The sequence below is a fragment of the Rhopalosiphum maidis genome, chromosome 3, assembly GCF_003676215.2.
Source record: "Rhopalosiphum maidis isolate BTI-1 chromosome 3, ASM367621v3, whole genome shotgun sequence".
Lineage (NCBI taxonomy): Eukaryota > Metazoa > Arthropoda > Insecta > Hemiptera > Aphididae > Rhopalosiphum > Rhopalosiphum maidis.
In genome coordinates this window covers 59,875,911-59,901,888 of record NC_040879.1, presented here as the reverse complement: position 1 = coordinate 59,901,888, position 25,978 = coordinate 59,875,911, and the positions used below count along the sequence as shown (strand labels likewise).

The 25,978-nt window shown below is 27.1% G+C and overlaps 2 protein-coding genes across 2 annotated transcripts; both read left to right on the top strand.

Annotated features, from left to right (window-relative positions):
• Positions 1–619: 619 nt before the first annotated feature.
• Positions 620–4,674, top strand: LOC113556874. The gene is made up of 6 exons (XM_026962079.1): positions 620–1,657; positions 2,447–2,612; positions 2,684–2,908; positions 2,990–3,145; positions 3,205–3,425; positions 4,519–4,674. The coding sequence occupies exons 1-6, from the start codon at positions 1,010–1,012 to the stop codon at positions 4,564–4,566; spliced, it is 1,464 nt and encodes a 487-aa protein (XP_026817880.1). The 5' UTR covers positions 620–1,009; the 3' UTR covers positions 4,567–4,674.
• Positions 4,675–17,711: 13,037 nt separating this feature from the next.
• Positions 17,712–21,513, top strand: LOC113557572. The gene is made up of 6 exons (XM_026963147.1): positions 17,712–18,477; positions 18,594–18,717; positions 18,787–19,017; positions 19,099–19,257; positions 19,317–19,537; positions 21,466–21,513. The coding sequence occupies exons 1-6, from the start codon at positions 18,220–18,222 to the stop codon at positions 21,511–21,513; spliced, it is 1,041 nt and encodes a 346-aa protein (XP_026818948.1). The 5' UTR covers positions 17,712–18,219.
• Positions 21,514–25,978: the final 4,465 nt, after the last annotated feature.

Below are 25,978 nucleotides of genomic sequence, written 5' to 3'. Positions count from 1 at the left end.
TTGGATTCCGTTTTTTTTATTACATCGATGAAATTTAGTAGTAGAGGAACTAACATTTATTTCAAAAAAATTGCAATGGCATTTTTATGGTAGGTAACCAAATACTATACAGCGATACCGTGACAAGAATTAATACCATTAACTTGGCTGAGAATAATAACGAAAACGCATCGATCAATATCGGTTAATGTAAATATTAATGTTTATGTACGCAGTCGCGAACTCGCGAATGACAGAAAACGAAAATCAAGGACGCAAGGATAACGTAAAAGTATCCACTTCGCCGAAAACGAAAACGAAAACGGGCAGCCGCCGAAGTATAGCAGCAGCTGCTGATAAGCAGTTTTCGACAACCACATTTTCAATTTAATATTGAAATAATTAAAATTTACTGTGTCGTCGAACGATCGACGTTGATTTGTCGTGAAATCAACGACATCATAATAAAAATAATATATTATATTTATTAATTAAGCTTCTACGCGACAACGACAATCTAAGTATTATCGGGCGACAAACGTCGTAGTAGTTGTTGTTGATAACGGGAAAAAGAGCGCGCGCTCGTAATCCGGCCTGTTGATCGCGGCGGCGGCGGCGGCGCACGATAACACATTAACACTGCACAGCTATTATTTCGACGACAACCGATAGTGTCGTACGAGTCAATCCGCATACGCCGATCAGCGTGCCCGCGTTTCGGTGCGTTCTGTTTTGCTCAAACCGCGTGCTGTTCGCGACCCTCTCCGCCGAAACGGCGCGCACAGCTTCGTTCGCCACCGCTGCCTTTGGCTCTCGTTCGGTATCGATTTTTCGTCCGATACTCAGCCGCGTCGGCGAATCGCGATTGATTTCGGCGCGGCCGCACAACCCACAGGCACGCGCGGTGTACACACCGACGGCAGCGGTACGTCCGACGCGGACCACCACCACCGCTGTCACTCGCCGATCGTCACGCGCTCACGCACGTCGTCACTAGTCGCTTCACCGTCAGCTTCAACCAAGTGAACACATGGAGGACCACATCGGCGGTTCGTCGTCGTCCAGCGACGATGACTCGGGGCCCCAAGTCATCGTGCCGCCGCCGCCTCACCGACGCCTCTTGCCGGACGGCAGCGTGGTCGAGCTGTTGTCGATCGAGGACTACGTCCACATCCCTCGTCTCAGCGATAACCAACGCAGTAATAATCGCTCGACCTCCGGCAATGTCGCCCTCATCGACCTGACCAATACAGAAGACATCTTGGCCGAACGCGACACCATAAACGATGAAGAAATCTTAAACAGAGTACGCGCTAATCGGCCCAACCACGGCCTCATGAACATAATGAACAACCACACACAAAACTTAATGGATAATATTCAGCACGAACGCCACTTGCAGCGCTGTTTAGAAAACAGCCGACGCAACATGCAGCCCCATAATATAAACGATATAAACGAAGATGTTATCGAAATCTTTGACGACGACGACGATGACGACGACGACAACGACGCTGCTGCCGCTGCCGTTGTCACTGGCACTGGAGTGGCGTCCGGCATCTGCGACCCGAACCGGGTGCGCAACTATAAGGACATATTCAAGTATGCCACTGACTTGTCTGACGGAATGCCGATGTCTATCCATCAAGAGATTGATGCGCGTAGTTTTACTGAAGAAGTGAGTATATCTGTCTACTTTCCACTTGGGTACCTAGTGTATCTCTCGTGACGACGATAACGGGTACCCAATGTTATTATATCCGACTTACAATGATGACCGATGACCTAAAAATCACTGTTTACTACAGAAAACTGTGTACACTGCATTTATCTTTCTATTGATATTCATCTTAGCCCAGGATTATGATATTTTTTAGTATTTACTGCTTTTATTTTTAATTCTAATAGTTGCAGAATACTGAGATTAACTGTATGAGCCCGTATATGAGTTATTGTTGGGTCCCAGATTTAAATGTATTATACTAATCAAGTTGTATTAAAAATCATATTACTGCAATTGTGGGTTCTAAAAAAAAAAATTTTCATCTAAATTTTACTGACTAAAGACTACGTAACTCATTATCTAGCAGTTACCCATTACAGGTTAAGCATTTTTTTTCCTTAATGTTATTATTTAATTTTTGTGCTTTACAATTGTTTACAATCTGGTTGAATGATTATAAAATTGCTTGTTATAAGATGTCGATAAGTGGACATTTACTTATTACAAATTTAATGCAATTCATTTATCCCAATATTTTTTCTGTTATTTTATTGCTTATGCAAATGCAACTATCTTCAGATATTAAACAGTATCATTTAGGTTAGGTTTAAAAATTTTCCATTAGGTACTTATCTAATTGGGGTTCCAACCTATTTATAAATTATTATACAATTGTCAGTATGGTTAATAATTATGCTGTTAATAGTTGAATGGTTTTATTGTTTTTTTTTTTTATGTTTATAGAGAAAGAAATTTCTGTCAAATGTTTTGTCGACCATGTCAGTCAATGTGCACGAGGAAATGAACAATTCCATTAACATTTTGTTCGACAATAACAAACAAGTGGAGGAACACGAATTCGCGTTTGATGTTATTGCAGAATATGTTGACAATATTGATTATGCTAATGGTACCAATGTTCTATTTCATTTTTTTTTTTTTATCCGTATAAACATATGAATCTAACAAAGTATTTTTCAGATTTTGAAAAGCTTGGCGGTTTCCATATATTTTTACCTTGCATCCGTTCCGAACATCCGTCTGTACGCATCAAAACATGCGAATTGATTTCTACTTTGGTTCAAAATAATCCATACTGCCAGGAAAAGTTCATGGAAAATACAAATTATCTTAAAGCTTTGATATCTATGGTGGAAAATGATAACGATGATGAAGTGCGTGTCAAGGCACTAGCTGCGATTTCTAGTGAGTCACAATTAATATGTTGTGATCGATCTAATCATTGTATTTTGATAGTATAAATTGTTTAATATTTACATTTTATAGGTCTTGTTCGTCAAAACATACCTGTGTTTTGGCAATTCATTGAACTTGGAGGTAAAGATTTGATTCTCAATTCATTGAAATCACCCATTGATAAATTGAAGATTAAAGCAGTATTCATCATTTGCTCAACTTGTCATATGGGTAATGATGTAGCGGGTAAGTTATAATTAGTATTAATACTGCTATGCAGCTTTTAATATAAATAATATTTACAGAACTGTATGTTGATAATGGAGTCGTTGAAATTATTAGTTCAATAATCATGGGCATGGAAAAAAATGTTGAATCGTTTCATCATGAGTTGTTTTTATCAACATTGAATCAACTTATCCGTTTGTCACCAGTCAAAGTCAAAGAAATATGCTCTTCGGTGGAGGATTTCAAGCAAGCATTGATATCATTACGAGATTCATATTCAAATGAATCAAAATATCAGGCAAGATATTTCGTTAATAGTTTTTTGACTAAAAAATACATATTTGTAACCAAATATCAACAATCTTTGTGTTATGATTGAAACAAAACTTCAGAAATACCATTAACAAAAATTATATTGAAATATTATAGTTGTAGGTACAATATGAATTAATAATATGTGTATACGGTATAAGAATACATTTATATAAATATGAAATTAAAATGCATAGTTGTAATAAATAATAAAGTAATAGAATTAATAACATTTTAAAATGAAATAATATCGCAAGTTCGTTTTGTATTAAAAATAAAAAAGTAAAAAAAAATATAGCAGAATATTATTTAATGAAGTTAACATATTTTGGTAAATTAATTTAACAAATAGAATGTGTGTTTTGTAAGAAAAATAAATAATTGACTATGCTTTTAGCATTGAATTTAAAAAGAAATGTTTTCTAATAAAGAGCAATCTATTTCATAGTTGAATAGTTTGAATAAACAATTTAAATTTAGATATTTTTTATAAGTTTTTAGGAAAGTAATGTTGAAAATTCCTAAAATTCCATTATAACTAGTACAATATTATGTTTTTACTCTTCTTTCAAAAATAATAAATAGTGAGTATTAAATAGTTTCGCAGTCTTTAGTAAATGTTAGAGAACTAGGAAACTAGATAATAGTAAAACATATTCTATATTATTAAATCTGAGCGACAGTGTTTAAAAAAACCTAGTTTTAAGGATGATTCAAAACATTTCTAAAAATGTGTAACATATTATAAACAGTGATTATAAAACAGAAGAAAACAATGTTAATGTTAGGTACTCGTACTTTAAATCTGGGATAAATTACAGCATTTAAATATGCTTCAACTACATTACATAAAAAACCTAGCCCTAGTTATTATGATTGTAACCTTCTCAGTTCTTTCCAATGTAAAACAGTTTATGCTAAGTTTTACATTTGCAAGACGAAGACAACATATGCAAGTGTGGCGTCCTCTTAATATACATATATATATATAGTTAATAATTTATTATTAAATATATATAAATATTTTGAATTCAATACAAAATTTTTTTTGAATATTATATGTTTTAATTATTTTACAGGATGAAAAGGATCAAATTTTGTGGTTGATGGAAACTCTAACATTGTAAAAAGATAAAGCGGCACATTTCATTTTACTTATTTTATCATAATATAATTTTTTCATATCTGTAATTGCTTTTAAAAGAAATTAAACTTATGGTTTATAACGCTATTAATTTAACTTTGTTTAATATTTTTTTTTAGAATAATATATTATTCTAAAAATAATTATTCTATTACCAAAGTTGATTATTACATTTAATCCAGTTGGATATAATGGGTGTATATAATAAGATGTTTATTGTATGTGTGTAATTGATATATTTGTTATGGGAAACCAAAGAAATAACAAACTAAAATATAGGAAATTTAATTTAGATTGAACTTATTCCAAAAATTTGTTGCCATTTCTCAATAATTTTAAATTTATTATCAACCTAATGACATAATTAAAAATGTATAAAACATTTTATATTATTAATGAATAGTTCATAATATTGTCTGTGATGAATCTGACTTATAAATTAGATATCAACAGGACAAGATTTTCTTAGAAAATTCATGCCATTTACTAAAATTCTTAAATATTTTGCATTGTTCATAACATTGATAACATTTATATTTTAATATCTAAATTGTCTTATGAACAATAATTGTTGTATATTTCAAAACGTCTTCTGAATTATTTTGAATTCTAGTACAAAACTACAAAATGAACTTAATACATTTTGTTAATTTGTTTTAACTTTCAATAAGTTTTGTATAACAAAAATGTACTTACACAAGTAACTTAACTAAAATATTAATATTAAAAAAAAGTATAATAAAGCATAATCTCTGTTATCATGATTAAAAGTTCAAATTTAAATGTGTTTTTCATTTATAAATTGTTTTAAAAGGTCTAATAAAGCTTTTTTATTCACATAAATACATTTTTATGATATACTTAGTTTATAATAACCTCTCAGCTAGTATTTAAGTTGTAAGAAATAAGGAACTTTTGTTATTGGAGTATGGGTGTTATGACTTTATTTAATATTAAAAGAAATTAATAAAAATAATATGTAATAACTATTATTATTAAATAACAATTTTTAAAATAATTTTGTTCATTCCAGTTAGGTATTTATTTATTCATACCAAAAATATTGTAGAGATAAGTAGAAATTCATTTAAAATTTAGTATTTAATTCAATTTAATCTATTTTATATAATTGAAAAAATCATTTGTATCATAAACTCTTGCTTAAAAACAATTTGGTAATAAATCAAAAATCCATAATGATATTAAATAAACCTACTTATAATATGATTTTCATAAGTATCTTCATTTAAAAAAATGAAGATTTACCATCATAAATTGATGATATATAATATATGATTGTAATAATATCTTTATTAGTTACATTCTTTTTTTAAAACATTTCTAATTTGCCATATATTTTATAACTATAATCATTTTTATGACTGAAAGCTCCACATGAATTTTATTACCTATTTTAAACTTAAAAAAATAAAAGTGTAACATCCAATCTCTATATTTTTATTTTTGTTTTATGTGTATCTCTAATCTATGCATTTAGTCTGTAACATATTCCAATTTTAAGTTTTGAAAATAATTCTTAAGAATTGTTCTTTTTTTTGTTTGTGTGAGGATCACTGTCCAATTCCGCATACTGTTAAGGTAAATTTAATTTTAAAAATGTACTTTAATATTATTATATTTATCAAAATTTTTATTGACCACCAGTTTTTAAATTAAAGCACTGTTTATGTTATAATTACAAAATTTAAATTTGATGTATAAAAAGGGATTTTATAATATTAAATTAATTTGAACAAAAGTCATGGAAATTAGTCATTCCGACATAATTTCAAAATCATATTTTATACAATAATATAGGTGTTTATTTAAAATATAACAATATTGATTGGCATATTTTAGTACTGTGTTTTATTATTATTCATAATCATCGATTCAGCTATCTATCAAAGATCTTATTTGTATAGTCAATACTAAATTATAACTATTTAAAATTAATGAAAATACAAATATTAGTCTAATCAATTTATACATAAAAAAATATAGGCACCCTGTAATATCAAAAATTATTGAACTATTCATAATTTAGATTTCAACCGCAGTTAAAAAAATATACATATATTAATTGTTTAATGAATTCAAAATTGTTCATAGTAAATGAATGAAAATAATTATTTTATTTAACATACAGGTATAAAATCAATTAGAATAAACTTATTTCCTTAGTTATTAACATTAAATAATCAAATTGTATATTTAATATATTATTAATTTTTACACATGGTGATTATTGATAGTACACATTCAACAAAATCAAAATGTTGTAAATAGCGTTGTTTAATAGATTTTATTTATAAATATACATACATTGATTTGTCAACAGTTAACAAAGAATTTGTGAAAAAAAATATTTTTTTCAATCAGAATGTGTTAGATATTTATTATGTAGGTTGGTCAAGTAGAAATTGTCCAATTACATAAAATAATTTAATTTTATATATGTTACGGCAATGTGAACCCAAGAACACAAACAAATAATTAAATAAAAATAATAATAATACATATTTTGTCATAAAACATTAGCTTATAATAAAATAGTAAATAAACAATATAATATTTGACACCCTCCCCCCCGCCAGAAAGATAACAAATCTTGTACTTGGGGTGGATAAGTTCAAAATAGTTAGTTAGAATAAAAAGAAAGCATTATTATTTATTACTAGACTGATATTGTTGAGTAAAAATGTAATGCTTTAAATTTATATAAACATAATAAATTAAGTGTTTTATATTAGTATTAGAAATTTAAAGTCAAAAGTCAAGAATGAATTGAATCATTATCTCAATTTACAATATTTGAGTAAAGTGGTATTTTAGATACATTTATAAAATGTATATAGCTATCAATATTTGAGATTATTTTAAAATGTTTTAATGAATAATATAACGAAATTGTAAACAATTATAATTTTCCGTCAGAATTAATAATGTTAAATATAATTTAATATTAAGCTTATATCTTTGAAGTTAAAATTGTACAAGCATTTGATTTCCGAATAAGATTAAAATAAAATTTAAAATATAAATACGGACAAAGAATGATTGCATGAGCTCTGAGTAATTAATGTATTTATTTATTTTTGTGGAGTAGATAATATTTTATTTTAATAACTGGTAACAAATTGTTATAGGTAATATTGGTCTTACAATGACAGCTATGTATTATTATTATTATTATTATTTATTTTTGTGTCTGTTATCACTCATCGCTTTTAAAAGCATTAAAAAGGATTCCAGCTTTAAAGATGGTTTATTGTCTTATTGATAATAAAACAAATATAGTTGAACCTTATTGAGGAGGGTAAACAGTTAACAATTGGAAGAACTTTTTAAAATTTTAATTAAATATTTAAATGTTTCGTAATACGAACATTTGATGGTAAATACGTTAGTTATGATAATTATTCTACTTTAATAAAATAATCGTTAAACTTAAACCAGAAACTACGTTTTAATCAGTTTTCGAGAAAATCCTTTTTTATTTTTTTGGTGCACTGTAATTGATATACAAATCTTCTAATTGGTTCTACGGTCGAGCATCAAAAGTGTGAAACGCGGACACTAAACGGATAAAAAGGTACATTGCAAAACGTGGATACTTTATATTATTTTATACATTTGTATATATTATGTACAATTTTATTAAAATTAATTAAAATTTTAAATATTATTTGGTAAATCTAAGTAGGTATCTTATACATTCTTTGAGATTTTGGACAGTTTTGGGGACAATACAATTGGACGAACATGGCAATAGGCTTCATAAAAAGCAAAAATCTAATTCTGGTGAAAATAATAAGATATTAACTTTATGTAACCAACGTCCAACACCAAAATAAAGAAATAATTTTGAATTTTTAAATTCCATGTATTGTTTAAACTCATTATTTTGACTAATAGTAATATACTATATTTTATAACGTTTTTAATAAATTTACTTTTTTTATATTCAATTTATACATTTTAATAATTTACATTATATACACATAACACTTAGGTATATTACTATATACATTAATATATACTTTATGTATATAATATTACAAATAAGACTTCACGTTATGCAGTTTAAACAATGGGCCGTACAAACTGACCGCTTACCCTTCTAATTATATAAATGTGAAATTAAAATATTTGTACAGGCTAAACTCTAGAACTATTTATCAAATCTTTTTGTTTTTATTTTTATTTTAAACGAAAGAGTATATCACGGAGAAGGTTTCTATTAAAATTGATTTGTCTTTTGTATGTGAAAAACACAATAAATATGGATTAAGCTCATTACCTCTAGTAATTAGCGTACCTAATTGAATCCATTTTACCGTTTTACCTGCAAAAAAAACACTATGTTTGCGTTTAAGCCTATAATATAGGAAATGCCCTTCTAACAATGTACATTACTTAAAAATAAAATCGGATTTGAAGTTGAAATTAAAAGTTTGAGTACTTAAGTACAACTATATTAATTATTAATACATTGCATTATAAATACTTGTCATATTTTTTTTTCATAAAAGTGTTTTTTTAATATAATATTTAAATATTGATAAATATTTATAATGTCAATAAAAGCAATAACTATATTATAGGCTTAAGCACAATCGTGTCCGATTTTTGCGTGTAAAAAAGTAGGGCGGGCGCAATCGTGTTATACCCCTTTTTTCCTTATCATGTTCTAGAATGTGTATAAGTGATAAGTCTACGTCACAGTATCTTTATTGTAGAAGACATTTGAACATGTAGCATTTCACTACGAAAAAAGTTTATATCTTCAATATAAAAATTTTTCAAACTCTTTAGTATAAGTCTGGTTGAGTTATAATTCAGTAAAAATATAAGTTACTTAAACTCGTTTACAAAATATTTTTATTTTAAATAAGATATACATTTTTAGAATACATATTTGACAATAAGTTTTACATTGATTATATAATTTAATCAATTGGTTAATAACTTATCTTAACGAATCATCGTATTTTATATTATATCATTAAAGAGGTATTGTTTAATTGTTATTATAATTAATAAGTCGACACCAAACACGATATGCCATATAGAATGTTGAAAAATATAGATTTGTGGTACAATTGTACAATAGCTTAAAATTTATATTAATATTATGAAAATTATATGATGCATAGAAAATCATAAGATAAGTATTAGGTAGCAAAAAGTTTCAAGTCTCTATGGTTAATGTTTTTTTATTATTATTATTATTATTTTAACAAAATAATAAAAACTGTATGAGGTTGAGAACAAATCGTTATTTTTCATTTAAATATTCAATAATATCAAAATTTGATTTTCAAGGGCTTAAAAAAAATGCAAATTATTGTTTTTATTTTTAATAAGAAAACTTATGAGGAAATCGGTGATTTATGTACGGTAACTGTGATATTTAAATTAAATTTATTTATCAAATATATATTGAAATATTTAAAATTCTGAATGAATTAAACTAAAGGACCTCCTTTTAGTTTTGAAACGGGACTTTTATAATTTATATTATATAGGGCTATAAAAATAGACCAATATGATGCATATCGATTGAAATTTTTATAAAAAAATACAAATTAATTATTTAATGTATTATGTATTAATAGTTTAATAAACATATCAAAATAGCTATATTCAACAATTATCTGGCCATTCGTGATTCGTTACTATAAATTGTTGACACTCAGCCATGTGTCATGGCAATTTGCTTGTATTTTGTTTTTAATTATTAAATACCTATTTGCTTCATTATATATTTGCTAATTTATAATAACTCATAATGTTTTATTTTATAATGGAAATAATTGTATCAACGGTGATTCAATTGTTTGTTTCATTCCGGCTATTTGGTAAGTAAAAATATTTTATGGTTTATATTCTTGTGCTAGGGTACTCATACTTACTTATACGGTTGTTGATAAAGGACATACCCAGTGTACCCATAAGTTATTTATGAGTATAATATAAAATAATGTAGTTTTTCCCTTATTATGTACTGAAATCTGTAAGTCTGTTACCTGTATTATATAGAACATTAGAGCATGTAGAATTTCCTCACAAACAAAAATTTATATCCTCAAGACCAATCTTTCAAACTCTAGCACTATGTATTTTATATTATAAACACTATATTTCTCCGAATTGGGAATAATTAATGTATACAATAATGAAATAATAAATACTAAAAAAAAAATTTAATCTTATGCTTATATAGATATTATGTATAGTTAATGGATTAGTAATATAAAAATAAATAAATAGCTCATAATAAAATATTATTGTCTATCATCATCATTGGTTTCTTCTCTAATTTCTATACTCGTTTCTCGTTTTTTTTTATCTAATTAAAAATAACACAAACACTTAAGTGACTAATTAATTGAATCTAGTCTGATATATTTGTCGTTAATCTAAATTGAATATATTATTATTATTTCTAAAATGTATTAACTATTTTCCTTTTTTACATATGTTTTTATATAATTTTATATTCTAAAAGAATATCAGGTTCTATTATATTCTCTACACAAAAAATCTCCCAAAATTGAACATAATGTGTAATTTAAAAATTTGCTCTTTTTGTCGTGTTATGAATAAAATAAGGTTTTTAATTATTTCATGTAATTCTGATTCTAAAAATGGTTCATTTATTTATATTTTTGTTGATTAGTGATGTTTATATATGTCTTTAGGCATTTAGATATTTTGTCTACCCCAATATAGTAAAAATAATGCTTTTCTCTTTCTATGGCTAATTCTAATTGAAGCATGATGAAATTCCTCCGTTTTTTCCTATATATAAAATAAAATTATATATTATTATATAAAATAATAATATATAATATATATATATTATATTATATATAATATTATATAATATTATATATTATTATTTATATTTACTATTTACTGTTGTGGGCCTGCGATCAACTGATCGTAATGAAATAATATTTCGCAAATAAATTCTAAGTGTTTATTTATTGAAAATGATTCTAAGTGTTTTATTACCTGAAAATTAGACTAAGACCAAATTACTGAATAGTGATATTGACTTACGTGAAGGTGATCGTGCTAACTCTGGTAAATCACGTCTATCGGAGTTCCCTCCAGAGCCCCTTATATTGTCGGTTAACGCCCCCCTATCCTACTTCTCCTGTCCCTTCTGACAATTTTACGTTTTATTATATATTTGCTGATTTATAATAATTCATAATGTTTTATTTATAATAGAAATAATTGGATTAATGGCGTTACAATTAGCTGCTTTGTTCCGGCTTTTAGTAAGTAAAAATATTTCATAATTTATACTTTATATTTTTGTGCTAGGGAAGAATACTGAGGTACTTATATGGTTGTTGATTAAAGGATAAGTATCCATAAATTATATATAAGTATAATGTAAAAGGGCGTGGACTGTTTCGCCCAAAATCAACCTTTCCCGTTTTGCCCAGATACCCGTTTCGATAGAAAAATTCATATGAAAAGTTTTTATAAAATACATATTTAATTAAACATTATTATTACAGTTATAATATAAAAACAAAACATTAGACAATTTTACACTAAATTACTTTCTTACTAAAATTAACTTAAAATCATCACAAAATATATTTACAAAAATGATTATTTTTTAAAATATCTGCACAACTCATACCTAGTAATTTCGTCAGATCTATATAAAAGTATAAGTTTTTCGTTGTATTCTTTCGTTTTTTTTTTTTTGGTGGGGGAGAGTGGAATTTCAACGCTATTCATTTTGATATACGTTTCTATGTGGATTGCATATACCATTGCGTATAATATTTAACCAGGACTGATGAAGAGTTAGGATAAAAGTTTTTATTAAAATACGAGTGAATCGATATAAAACACATTTTATACTTACGGACAAACGTGGAACATTTCAAAAGACCAGAAAAAAAGATGCCTTTGCATCAAAATCCCAGTCCTAGTCATTTGTATTATAACTGTAATAATGTATAATTAAATATGTATTTTATAAATACTTTTACTATGACTGATTAAAAAATTTAAAATGTTTTGTTTATTTTATTAATTATAAGCTATTTTGTGAACTAATGTATGCTTGAACGTAATCGGGATACTTATATTTGAGATAAAATACGACTACCTGAATTCAAGACGCAATCGGGCAACTCCAGTCCGCCCACCAAAGTATGCAAAAATCCAAATGCGATTGTGATCTAGTAATTAGATTGATTGAACCCGTTTTATCTTTTTATCTGGAAAAAAGCAGACCACAATAATTGCACTCGTGCCTATAATATAGGTATTGCCCGTAGGCCGTATTGACATTATAAACATTTGTCATATTTTTAACATATTAAAAAAATACGTTTATGAAAAAAAGATATGACAAATGTTTATGTATTAATAAAGTATACAATTGAACTTAACTGAATTTCGATTTTGAGTTAACCAAGTCTGACTGTATTTGTAGATAATGTATTGGAAAATTGGTCTAGAAAAGGAAAGGGAAAGGCACATTATAGGCTCGAGGCGCTCGAGCGCAATCGCACTAATTACTAAATTGCAATCGTGTGCTTCACCGACTCATACAGTTAAGAACCTTACAATTAATAATAAAATCAAATTATTAAAATATTAAATAATCCGAAAAAAAAATATTAATTTTAAATAACCCTGTAGTATAATATAGTATGTTAAATTATGGACGTTATATTTTATATGTATGTTAATTTTTGAATAGAGAATAGACCGGGAAATTTATAATAAATTCAATAATGAGTTTCCGTAACGTACTACCATCTTCTCCGGTTGAAATACTTGATATTAATCGACACACAGGGACGGATAGGCATAATTTTTCGACCTGGGAAATGTATTTAAACCAGCCCTCTATATTATAATATCTAATATTAGACATAAAAACAAGTATTACTAGTATTTTATTAAGGCTATAGATGGATCAAATCCCCCCCATATACATTTTTAAAAATTACAATTTTGTTAATTGATTTTTAAATTTATTAAAATAAAATTTGCAAACAAACAATATAGCAAAACAATTTAATACGAGAGTTCTTTATTAAATAATGCACTTATTTTTAAACTCAAAACAGCTATCCAAAACAAGGGCACTAGGTATTTTAAACATTGATAAATCCAATTCTTTTTCACTTAATTTTTCCTATAATTTTAACATAAATATTTATATTTTAATAAATAAAATACATATTGAGATAAAAAAAAAAACACAAGTTATTTTAATATACAATGCGTCAATGCATTAACGGCAATTTACAAGTTGCGCCAAAAATTACATTTTTATATACCAATTGGCAATTGCAATCTTTTAGGGTTGATAGACAGGTTGCGCTCTATATACATTTTGTGGTCGATAGACCATATCCGCTCATAACATTTTACAATACCAACCTAAGGAATAAGTATTAGTTAGGTATAATTATTACATCATAAATGAAAACACTAACCGATTTTTTGTGAGTATTAATATTTAATACATAATAATAAAATATAAATAAATAAATATTTTGTTTCGCGTTTTACAAGTTATTTTTTGATCGTCAATTATTCAAAATTAAATACCAGTTACATTACATTGTAATTCTTTTTATAAGATTCCCGATACTGTTATAAAATACCCAGTCACTTTAATCAGTAATAAATTAATCAATAAATTAGTTTTAATTTGCATTCATTTTAGTATATGTTATATTAGCGCGATTGGTATACTTATCCTTAAATATAAAGCGCGCAATTGGTCTATGACTCCATTAACATGATAGAAATAAACTAATATTTTTATCTATGTCATTATTATTATTATTTTTTTGTTAATTTGTTATTCCTACTTAAAATATGATTAACTTATAGTTCCTTTAACATAGCTCGATTCGCAACTACAACGTTGGTATTATATACAGGCATATTATACACGTATATTTTTCGTAGCCTTGATAAGAATTCAGAAATCACGGACTAAGATATATCTACTATAACCAGTACCAGACATAGTATATCTTAGTCCGTGTCAGAAATTAAAATAATTATGTTAATTATTATGATAAAGATATGATAAATTAGTAAACAATTTATGGGCAAATTAAAATAATTTTATAGCACCAGGAATCACCGCTAATCCGATACGTCTCACACAAGGACGAAAAAAAATATGACATGGAGTTCAAAAAATTAACGAAAAATAACGAAATTGTTATAGAGGTATAATATTGTAATATTGTACACATTTTATTTGTCAATATTTTTTTACCTACTTCTAAAACCTTATTGGTTACCAGTGTTTGAATATTGGCAATGTGGGTCGTATATCATTATTTTCTATCTATAATGCTAACTGTCCAAATTACATTAGCTCTATTTATTTTACAGTAATACAAACCGTTAGAACAATCTGACGTCTCCTTCATTGCTTTTACCGATTCAAGCACTGATAACTAAATCTTGTTTTTAAATTTAAATTCACAGTACTATCGGTATAACAAAAAACGATAGCAAAGACAAATGCTATAGTCCGTGTCAAAAGTTAAAATAATTATGTCAATTATTATGATAAAGATGTGATAAATTAGTAAATAATAAATATTAAGAAATATAAAAAAAGTTTATGGCAATTTATGGCAAAATTAAAAACTGTTTATAGCAGTCCTCGGGCATACATCACCATGAATCACCGCTAATCCAATACGTCTCACACAAGGACGAAAGAAAATATGATATGGAGTTCAAAAAATTAACGGAAAATAACGAAATTGTTATAGAGGTATAACATTGTAACCATTTTTTTACCTACTTCTAAAGCTTTACTGATTACCATTATTTGAATATTGGCAATGTGGGTCGTATATCATTATTTTCTATCAATTACTACGTTTATATGCAGCAGTTAATTCGCATTAGAGAGCGGGTTTATTAGCACCTAAAATATCAAGAATAGATGTTGAATAAAATTATAATTTAATGTTGCGAATGTTTTTTAGTCTATGCTTTATACTTTTAATTTCATGACCAAAATAATTATAATTTGACATTTTAAAATTCTCGTTAAAATATTAATTCGCATTAAAGCGTTTAATTCCGGAGTAAGAGTTAATTTGATTTGACGAATCGAATTAAATAATAAATGCATATCAGCTTAATGTGAATTAAAAATGCATTTATATGCAACTAACTCTCGGACTAACTCAATTTACATTGAGTTAATGCGCATTAACTGATGCATATAAACGTAGTAGTACTATTTGACAAATTGAATTAAATAATAAATGGGCATCAGTTTAATGCGAATTAAATGCATCTAAGTCTTGGACTCACTCTATGCGTATTAACTGCTGCATATATAAACGTAGTATATGATACTAATTGTCCAAATTACATTAGCTCTATTGATTTTACAGTAATACAAACCGTTAGAGCAATTTGACGTCTCCTTCATTACTTTTACCGATTCAAGTACTGATAACTAAATTTTGTTTTTAAATTTAAGTTCACAGTACTATCGGTATAACAAAAAACGATAGCAAAGACGAATTCTATATTTTAATATACATAAAATGTATTAGTTATAAAATTTATTATTTATAAATGTATTACAATAATCTTTGATTTAGAAATAGCATATATTTGAACGAAATGTGTTTAAACTCTAAGTTAATACAATTATTATATTGATGTGTTTAGTGGAAAAATTTGGAATGGTCAACAGGTCAAAAGATCTAGAACAGTCAAAAGAGGTATACATAATTGAAAGAATAATATAAAATATAGGTAAAACGAGTAGAACACTGATAATTAAATCTTATTTTTAATTTAAATTCACAATCGGTATAACAAAAAACGATTGCAAAGACGAATTCTATATTTTCCTAATCCAATTTATTAGGTTTTTACCGTCTTTTTTTTTTAGATAATTTAGTTAATTTCAAAGAAGCGTAAAATAATCAAGTCTGTCTAACAAGTAATCTGTGTGATAACTGATAGAGATATCACTCTGTGTTATTTTATATTATTATTATATTTGATTAGCTATATTTCTGTTGTTAGCATTTCTGTGTGTTAGACTGTTATATAGTTAAGTTACACATAAAGTATTATAATAAAGAGTAATTACTTAATTGTTGTAGTACTAATTTAAACATCTTAAATACAACCACGTTACGTCATAACTCATAAGACTAAAGGAAATATAATAATCAACGATGTAAATCGAATTGATACGCAACTAAACCTATGGGTAGGCAATCCGACTGCTTCGGATTACGGAACAATATGGGTACATAGGTAACATTGTATATGTATTGAATATTATACAATATAAACAAACATCGTGATATTCGAGTACTATTAAAAATCATTTGTTACTTATTCTATTAATTTATAGAAATAAAAATATATAAACGGAAGTAAATTGAAACGTGTATTTATCATATTATATACTATAATAATTCTAAATAATTTCGAAATAAAAATATTTTGTGATAAAATTGAATGAAAAATTATAAAATCTGGGCGGCCGTGATATCAGATGCACCGCCACTGTAGCCGCAGGAGGGGGGTTTGAACCTGTCTGCCTATTCATGGGAACCTAAGACTAACACCTAGAGAAAGCAGCAGTGCCATGGCCAGAGGTGGGTGGGGGTGTTGAACTATACTGGTGATAATAATCATTATCATTCAATTATTTTATTATTTTACCATGGTTGTGTATTTATATTTTATTTTATTTTATTACAACCCCCCCCCGCACTAAAAAAATCCAAACAAACGAATCGTATAATTCGCAAATAACGAATTACATAATTATAATTTCACGTAAAACGCGTACGTACACACGATTTAATAAACATATCGTAAGATACAAGGCTGTAGCCAGAAACATTTGGTGGGGGGGTGGTTTAAAGTATAAATATGTTAAATTATACAAGTTTTAAATATAATAGGCTTTTAAACCTCATTCAATCTTATTTCAAAAAAAAATTTCGATATAATAAAAGATTTAAAAAAAAACCGATTTACGCGGCAGACAAAGCGCACGAAACGTCGGAACGGCGCCGATAATGGAAAATACCTTTCCACAGGCCACACTGATATTCCAACAGGTGTAGCAAATCTGTGCTCCATAAGAGCCCATGTTAGGCTAAAAACGTGTCCCTTCTGGTTATTCTGTGATAGAGGTTTGGTTAGGTTAGAGCGCACGCGCGTAGTACGGCCTGTTGATCGCGGCGTCGGCGGCGCACGATAACACTGGTCTACATAGCTATTAGCTATTATTCCGACGAAAATCGACAGTATTGTACCTACGAGTCGATCCGTATTATCCGATCAGCCCGCCCGCGTTTCGGTCCGCTTTATTATACTCAAACCACATCCTTGCCGCGTACCCGTCCCTCTCCACCGAAACGACGCGCACAGCTTCATTAGGTTAGGTTAGGCCGCCTTTGGCTCTTGTTCGGTATCGATATTTCGTCCGATACGCAGCCGCGTCTACGAATCGCGATTGATTTCGACGCGGCCACACAACCTACAACCACGCGCTCACACTCGTTGTCACTAGTCATCGCTTCACCTACCGTCACCGACAGCTTCAACAAAGTTTCACATGGAGTCGAACTACATCGGCGGTTCGTCGCGGTTGAACGACGATTTCTCTTGGCTCCAAGTCATAAGGTCTCCGCCTCCTAGCCGACGCGTCACGCTGGTCAGCGACGTGATCGAAGTGGTAACGACCCAAGACCATTTAGTCGAAATGCTTCGTCTCCGAGATATCAATCGCAGACATCACCGCTCGGACGCCGATCGTGGCGACCTCATCGACTTTTGCGGCTCAGACGAGGACAACGACGGCGATTTCAATCAAGTACTTGTTATTCTGTTCAAATAGATTAAAATATATCCAATTGTTTTGAAATGTTCCATTAGGTACTTAACCAATTTGGGTTCCAACCTATTTATTAATTATTATACAATTTTTAGTGTGTGCACGAGAAAATGAACCATTCCATTAATATTTTGTTCGACAATAAAAAACAAGTGGAGGAACTCGAATTTGCATTTGATGTTATTGAACAATTTATTGACAATATTGATTATGCAAATGGTACCAATTTTTTATTTCATTTTTATTCTTATCCGTATAAACATAAGAATCTAACAAAGTATTTTTCAGATTTTGTAAAGCTTGGCGGTTTCTATATCTTTTTACCTTGCTTTCGTTCCGAGCATCCATCTGTGCGCATCAGAACATGCGAATTTATTTTTAAACTGGTTCAGAATAATCAATATTGCCAGAACAAGTTCATGGAAAATACAAATTGTCTTAAACTTCAAGCATTGATGTATATGGTGGAAAACGATAATGATAATGAAGTGCGTGCCAAGGCACTATTTGCGATTTACAGTGAGTCACAATTAATGTGTTGTGATCAATTTAATAATTGTATTTTGATAATATCAATTGTTTAATATTTAAATTTCTTAGGTCTTGTTCGTAAAAACTTACCTGTGTTTTGGCAATTCATTGCACATGGAGGTAAAGATTTGATTCTTAATTCATTGAAAACAACCATTACTAAATTGAAGTTTAAAGCGGTATTATTCATTTACTCAACTATTTGTCATATGGGTAATGAAGTAGCTGGTAAGTTATGATTGGTATTAACAGTGCTATGCAGCTTTTAATATTAATAATATTTACAGGACTGTATTTTGATAATGGAGTCGTTAAAATTATTTGCTCAATAATCATGGGGATGGAAAAAAATGTTGAACCATTTCATAATAAGTTGGTTTTATTAACTTTGAAACAACTTATCCGTTTGTCACCAGCCAGAGTCAAAGAAATATGCTCTTCGGTAGAGGATTTTAAGGAAGCATTGATATCATTACGAGATTCATATTCAAATGAATCAAAATATCAGGCAAGATATTTCGTTAATAGTTTTTTGACTAAATAATACATATTTGTAGCCAACTATCATCAATCTTTGTGTTATAATTGAAACAAAACTTCAGAAATACCATTAACAAAAATGACTATAGTTGTAGGTATTATATGAATTAATAATATGTGTATACGGTATAAGAATACATTTATATAAATATGAAATTAAAATGCATAGTTGTAATAAATAATAAAGTAATAGAATTAATAACATTTTAAAATGAAATAATATCGCAAGTTCGTTTTGTATCAAAAATAAAAAAGTAAAAAAAAATATAGCAGAATATTATTTAATGAAGTTAACATATTTTGGTAAATTAATTTAACAAATAGAATGTGTGTTTTGTAAGGAAAATAAATAATTGACTATGCTTTTAACATTGAATTTAAAAAAAAATGTTTTCTAATAATGAGCAATATATTTCATATTGAAGAGTTTGAATAAACAATTTAAATTTAAATATTTTTACAAGTTTTCAGGAAAGCAATATTGAAAATTCCTAAAATTCCATTATAGCTATTACAATATTATGTTTCTACTCTTCATTTAAAAAAAATAAATAGAGTATTGGATAGATTTGAGATTTTGAGTAAATGTTAGAGAACTAGGAAACTAGATAATAGTAAAGCATATTCTATATTCTGATTGAGATTAAAATTAAGATAAATTTCTATATTTTTCAATGCTAATGGTTTATTAAATCTGAGCGACAGTGTTTAAGAAAACCTAGTTTCGAGGATGATTTATTTAAAATGTTTTTTTTGTGTTCATTAAATTTTAATTTTGTATTAAAGAAAATAACTATCACCTAATGACACATGTTGTATCTATAAATTAATCCTACTTTAATTAAAAATTGAATTACAATTTGTATTTGTTTTTTATAAAAAAAGGATTATGGAGCATTAGTTTAAATTAAGTTCAAAATCATTATCTGAAGATCAATTAAAAATGTTATCCAAGTCTAAATGAAATTCTAAATTTCTATATTAGCAAAAAGTAATATTTTTGAGTGTTTTAAAATTATAAAAATATAATTTATGAATAATTTAAATAAAATGGAAGAAATCCTTTTAGTATTCCAGTCTTTCAGTGTTTTTAAAGAAAACTATAATATTTTTATTAGTGTTTAGGATTTTTATGCTTTCGCATATTGTTTTACTTAAGTCCAAATTGATTGGTTGTCAGAGATATGTCCACAATTTGGCTTATTCTTGATTTAGAAGTACAATTTTTGTTTTGCATATTTAAACATATTTTGAACATAATGCATATAATTGCATATATAGGTATACAAATTGATGAGTTTCTAGTGTAACATAAACGGTGAATATTAAATGGAAGTAAAAGATGTTATTATTACTTTAAATCCGGGACAAATCACGTCATTTAAATATGCTCCAACAACATTGTATGATGTGGAAAAGAGTTTCATCCAATAGAAATCGTTGAGTTAATCACCGGTTGTTCACATTTGAAAATTTAAAAATAAACATAATTTAATAATAGCATGTAATAATATTAACAACTAATATTTAAAAAAAAATTGTTTTTGCATAGTTTGGTAAATAAAATGCATGATGCATATTTTACAATTTTTTATTGCATAGAAATCCTAACCCTAGTTATTATGATTATAACCTTCTTGGTTCTTTCCTATGTAAAAGAGTTTGTGCTAAGTTTTACATTTGTCAGACGGAAACAACACATACAAGTGTGGCATCCTCTTGATAAACTTTAAGATTTACAATTAATTACTTATTATTACACTTATAAAACTGTTATTAGATTCTGCATGCATGGTCATAAATGTTCATTCTTTTAAAATATATATTTTTTAATTTATTCTAACTTCAATACAAAATTTTTTTAGAATGTTATAATATATTTTAATTATTTTACAGGAGGAAAAGGAACACATTTTGTGGTTGATGGGAAAACTAAGATTGTGAAAAAATAAAGCGGCACATTTCATTTTACTTATTTTATCATAATATAATTTTTTCATATCTGTAATTGCTTTTAAAAGAAATTAAACTTATGGTTTATAACGCTATTAATTTAACTTTGTTTAATATTTTTTTTTAGAATAATATATTATTCTAAAAATAATTATTCTATTACCAAAGTTGATTATTACATTTAATCCAGTTGGATATAATGGGTGTATATAATAAGATGTTTATTGTATGTGTGTAATTGATGTATTTGTTATGGGAAACCAAAGAAATAACAAACTAAAATATAGGAAATTTAATTTAGATTGAACTTATTCCAAAAATTTGTTGCCATTTCTCAATAATTTTAAATTTATTATCAACCTAATGACATAATTAAAAATGTATAAAACATTTTATATTATTAATGAATAGTTCATAATATTGTCTGTGATGAATCTGACTTATAAATTAGATATCAACAGGACAAGATTTTCTTAGAAAATTCATGCCATTTACTAAAATTCTTAAATATTTTGCATTGTTCATAACATTGATAACATTTATATTTTAATATCTAAATTGTCTTATGAACAATAATTGTTGTATATTTCAAAACGTCTTCTGAATTATTTTGAATTCTAGTACAAAACTACAAAATGAACTTAATTAATACATTTTGTTAATTTGTTTTAACTTTCAATAAGTTTTGTATAACAAAAATGTACTTACACAAGTAACTTAACTAAAATATTAATATTAAAAAAAAGTATAATAAAGCATAATCTCTGTTATCATGATTAAGAGTTCAAATTTAAATGTGTTTTTCATTTATAAATTGTTTTAAAAGGTCTAATAAAGCTTTTTTATTCACATGAATACATTTTTATGATATACTTAGTTTATAATAACCTCTCAGCTAGTATTTAAGTTGTAAGAAATAAGGAACTTTTGTTATTGGAGTATGGGTGTTATGACTTTATTTAATATTAAAAGAAATTAATAAAAATAATATGTAATAACTATTATTATTAAATAACAATTTTTAAAATAATTTTGTTCATTCCAGTTAGGTATTTATTTATTCATACCAAAAATATTGTAGAGATAAGTAGAAATTCATTTAAAATTTAGTATTTAATTCAATTTAATCTATTTTATATAATTGAAAAAATCATTTGTATCATAAACTCTTGCTTAAAAACAATTTGGTAATAAATCAAAAATCCATAATGATATTAAATAAACCTACTTATAATATGATTTTCATAAGTATCTTCATTTAAAAAAATGAAGATTTACCATCATAAATTGATGATATATAATATATGATTGTAATAATATCTTTATTAGTTACATTCTTTTTTTAAAACATTTCTAATTTGCCATATATTTTATAACTATAATCATTTTTATGGCTGAAAGCTCCACATGAATTTTATTACCTATTTTAAACTTAAAAAAATAAAAGTGTAACATCCAATCTCTATATTTTTATTTTTGTTTTATTCTTTTTCACTTAATTTTTCCTATAATTTTAACATAAATATTTATATTTTAATAAATAAAATACATATTGAGATAAAAAAAAAACACAAGTTATTTTAATATACAATGCGTCAATGCATTAACGGCAATTTACAAGTTGCGCCAAAAATTACATTTTTATATACCAATTGGCAATTGCAATATTTTAGGGTTGATAGACAGGTTGCGCTCTATATACATTTTGTGGTCGATAGACCATATCCGCTCATAACATTTTACAATACCAACCTAAGGAATAAGTATTAGTTAGGTATAATTATTACATCATAAATGAAAACACTAACCGATTTTTTGTGAGTATTAATATTTAATACATAATAATAAAATATAAATAAATAAATATTTTGTTTCGCGTTTTACAAGTTATTTTTTGATCGTCAATTATTCAAAATTAAATACCAGTTACATTACATTGTAATTCTTTTTATAAGATTCCCGATACTGTTATAAAATACCCAGTCACTTTAATCAGTAATAAATTAATCAATAAATTAGTTTTAATTTGCATTCATTTTAGTATATGTTATATTAGCGCGATTGGTATACTTATCCTTAAATATAAAGCGCGCAATTGGTCTATGACTCCATTAACATGATAGAAATAAACTAATATTTTTATCTATGTCATTATTATTATTATTTTTTTGTTAATTTGTTATTCCTACTTAAAATATGATTAACTTATAGTTCCTTTAACATAGCTCGATTCGCAACTACAACGTTGGTATTATATACAGGCATATTATACACGTATATTTTTCGTAGCCTTGATAAGAATTCAGAAATCACGGACTAAGATATATCTACTATAACCAGTACCAGACATAGTATATCTTAGTCCGTGTCAGAAATTAAAATAATTATGTTAATTATTATGATAAAGATATGATAAATTAGTAAACAATTTATGGGCAAATTAAAATAATTTTATAGCACCAGGAATCACCTGCTAATCCGATACGTCTCACACAAGGACGAAAAAAAATATGACATGGAGTTTAAAAAATTAACGAAAAATAACGAAATTGTTATAGAGGTATAATATTGTAATATTGTACACATTTTATTTGTCAATATTTTTTTACCTACTTCTAAAACCTTATTGGTTACCAGTGTTTGAATATTGGCAATGTGGGTCGTATATCATTATTTTCTATCTATAATGCTAACTGTCCAAATTACATTAGCTCTATTTATTTTACAGTAATACAAACCGTTAGAACAATCTGACGTCTCCTTCATTGCTTTTACCGATTCAAGCACTGATAACTAAATCTTGTTTTTAAATTTAAATTCACAGTACTATCGGTATAACAAAAAACGATAGCAAAGACAAATGCTATAGTCCGTGTCAAAAGTTAAAATAATTATGTCAATTATTATGATAAAGATGTGATAAATTAGTAAATAATAAATATTAAGAAATATAAAAAAAGTTTATGGCAATTTATGGCAAAATTAAAAACTGTTAATAGCACCAGGAATATTTTCAACAGTAAAATCATCGGTTAAAACTTCATTAGCACTGATCAATTTTTTTAGTCTATCATGATCCAATTTAAATTATACAAAAATTATAATATTAATACTACACTACTAAAATCTTACATAAATTATTTGGTCACTATTATTTTCTGAGGAAATTGAATGAAAAAGTTCAGGTTCATCAGCTACTTCTTGTGTTTCACTGGTATACGCATTAGATTGCTTTATTTATTAATAAAAAAAACATATATTATGCTACATCATAATATGCAGACAATACTACAATAGACATGATGTATTATACATAAGACTAAATTGCAGGATTGGGATGTTTAAAATGTGTTTCTAACAGATTATAGTTAAAAACATTATTCATTTTTTTTTTTTTACTACTAAGTACACAATAATTGTACATACTTTGTTTCAAACTTGATAAAATTATGTTTAAAACAGTTGAAAAATCGTTTTAAAAAAAGACGTTTTGATTATAAAAAACATTTTTTAATCATTTTAAACAATTTATTTAAATTTTAAGTTTTTACCAACTTTACATGTATTACAAGAGTACCTAATTGTTATTTAATATTTGTAATAATTATTGAAGTTAATTATTTTACGGAAAAAAAGGTTATCATTTACCTGTTCTTGATCATCATTTTGAAGAAAATGTGAATGTAATGTATGTACTTTCTTTTTAGGTGGCATTTTATGAAAAAAATTAAGGTACTGTTCACTGTTAGAATTGACATAATAATGATAAATAAAATAGGGGGCGAATATTTTTAATTTTGCCCTGTGCTCTGGGCGTCTAATCTTAACGACACGGTTCTGATTATCGTAAGCGCAACAACATTGTGTTTATTTTAGTAGAACTACGATGATCAAAAATATTATTTATGTTCCGTGCAGTAGGTAATTCACTAATGAGAACTTTTATGAACACCAAAATTTAATAAAATAAAGTTATAAATCCCATGTGTACAATGACATTTTTTATTCATTAAAAAATCTCAGTGGGTGCTATGCACCCACTGGCCCTCTCTACGGGCGCCTCTGTCGTTGGATACTTCCTCAGGATGTTACCGATCGAATTGGTTGCCTAATTAGTGTTTTTTGCATTTCATGTGGTACTGTCGAAATGTTATGTGATTAGTGTAATTTGGTGTCAATTTATTTTGCTGTTTTGCTGGGGTTTATTTTAGAAAATCAGGGTTTTTGATAACTAATTGATACTAAGATGCATCATTTTAAATTTAAACAGCAGAGGCGTTGCCAGTGGTGTGTGGAGGGTGTTGACCCCCCATTGGCCGTATTTTTATTAAAAATATAATGTTTATAATCTAGGAATACAATCATTTGATCGTGGTAAAATGTATTCTGTTATGCCGTATTCACGTTGTCGACTATATTGGTGATAAAAATCATTATCATTCAATTATTTTATTAT

Excerpts from the sequence above, each read along its gene's own strand:
- LOC113557572 (XM_026963147.1), top strand. The coding sequence starts at position 18,220 with ATGGAGTCGAACTACATCGGCGGTTCGTCGCGGTTGAACGACGATTTC. Across the intron at positions 18,718-18,786 it reads CAATATTGATTATGCAAATG|ATTTTGTAAAGCTTGGCGGT; the intron begins GTACCAATTTTT and ends AGTATTTTTCAG. Across the intron at positions 19,258-19,316 it reads TATGGGTAATGAAGTAGCTG|GACTGTATTTTGATAATGGA; the intron begins GTAAGTTATGAT and ends TAATATTTACAG.
- LOC113556874 (XM_026962079.1), top strand. The coding sequence starts at position 1,010 with ATGGAGGACCACATCGGCGGTTCGTCGTCGTCCAGCGACGATGACTCG. Across the intron at positions 2,909-2,989 it reads GGCACTAGCTGCGATTTCTA|GTCTTGTTCGTCAAAACATA; the intron begins GTGAGTCACAAT and ends TACATTTTATAG. Across the intron at positions 3,426-4,518 it reads CAAATGAATCAAAATATCAG|GATGAAAAGGATCAAATTTT; the intron begins GCAAGATATTTC and ends ATTATTTTACAG.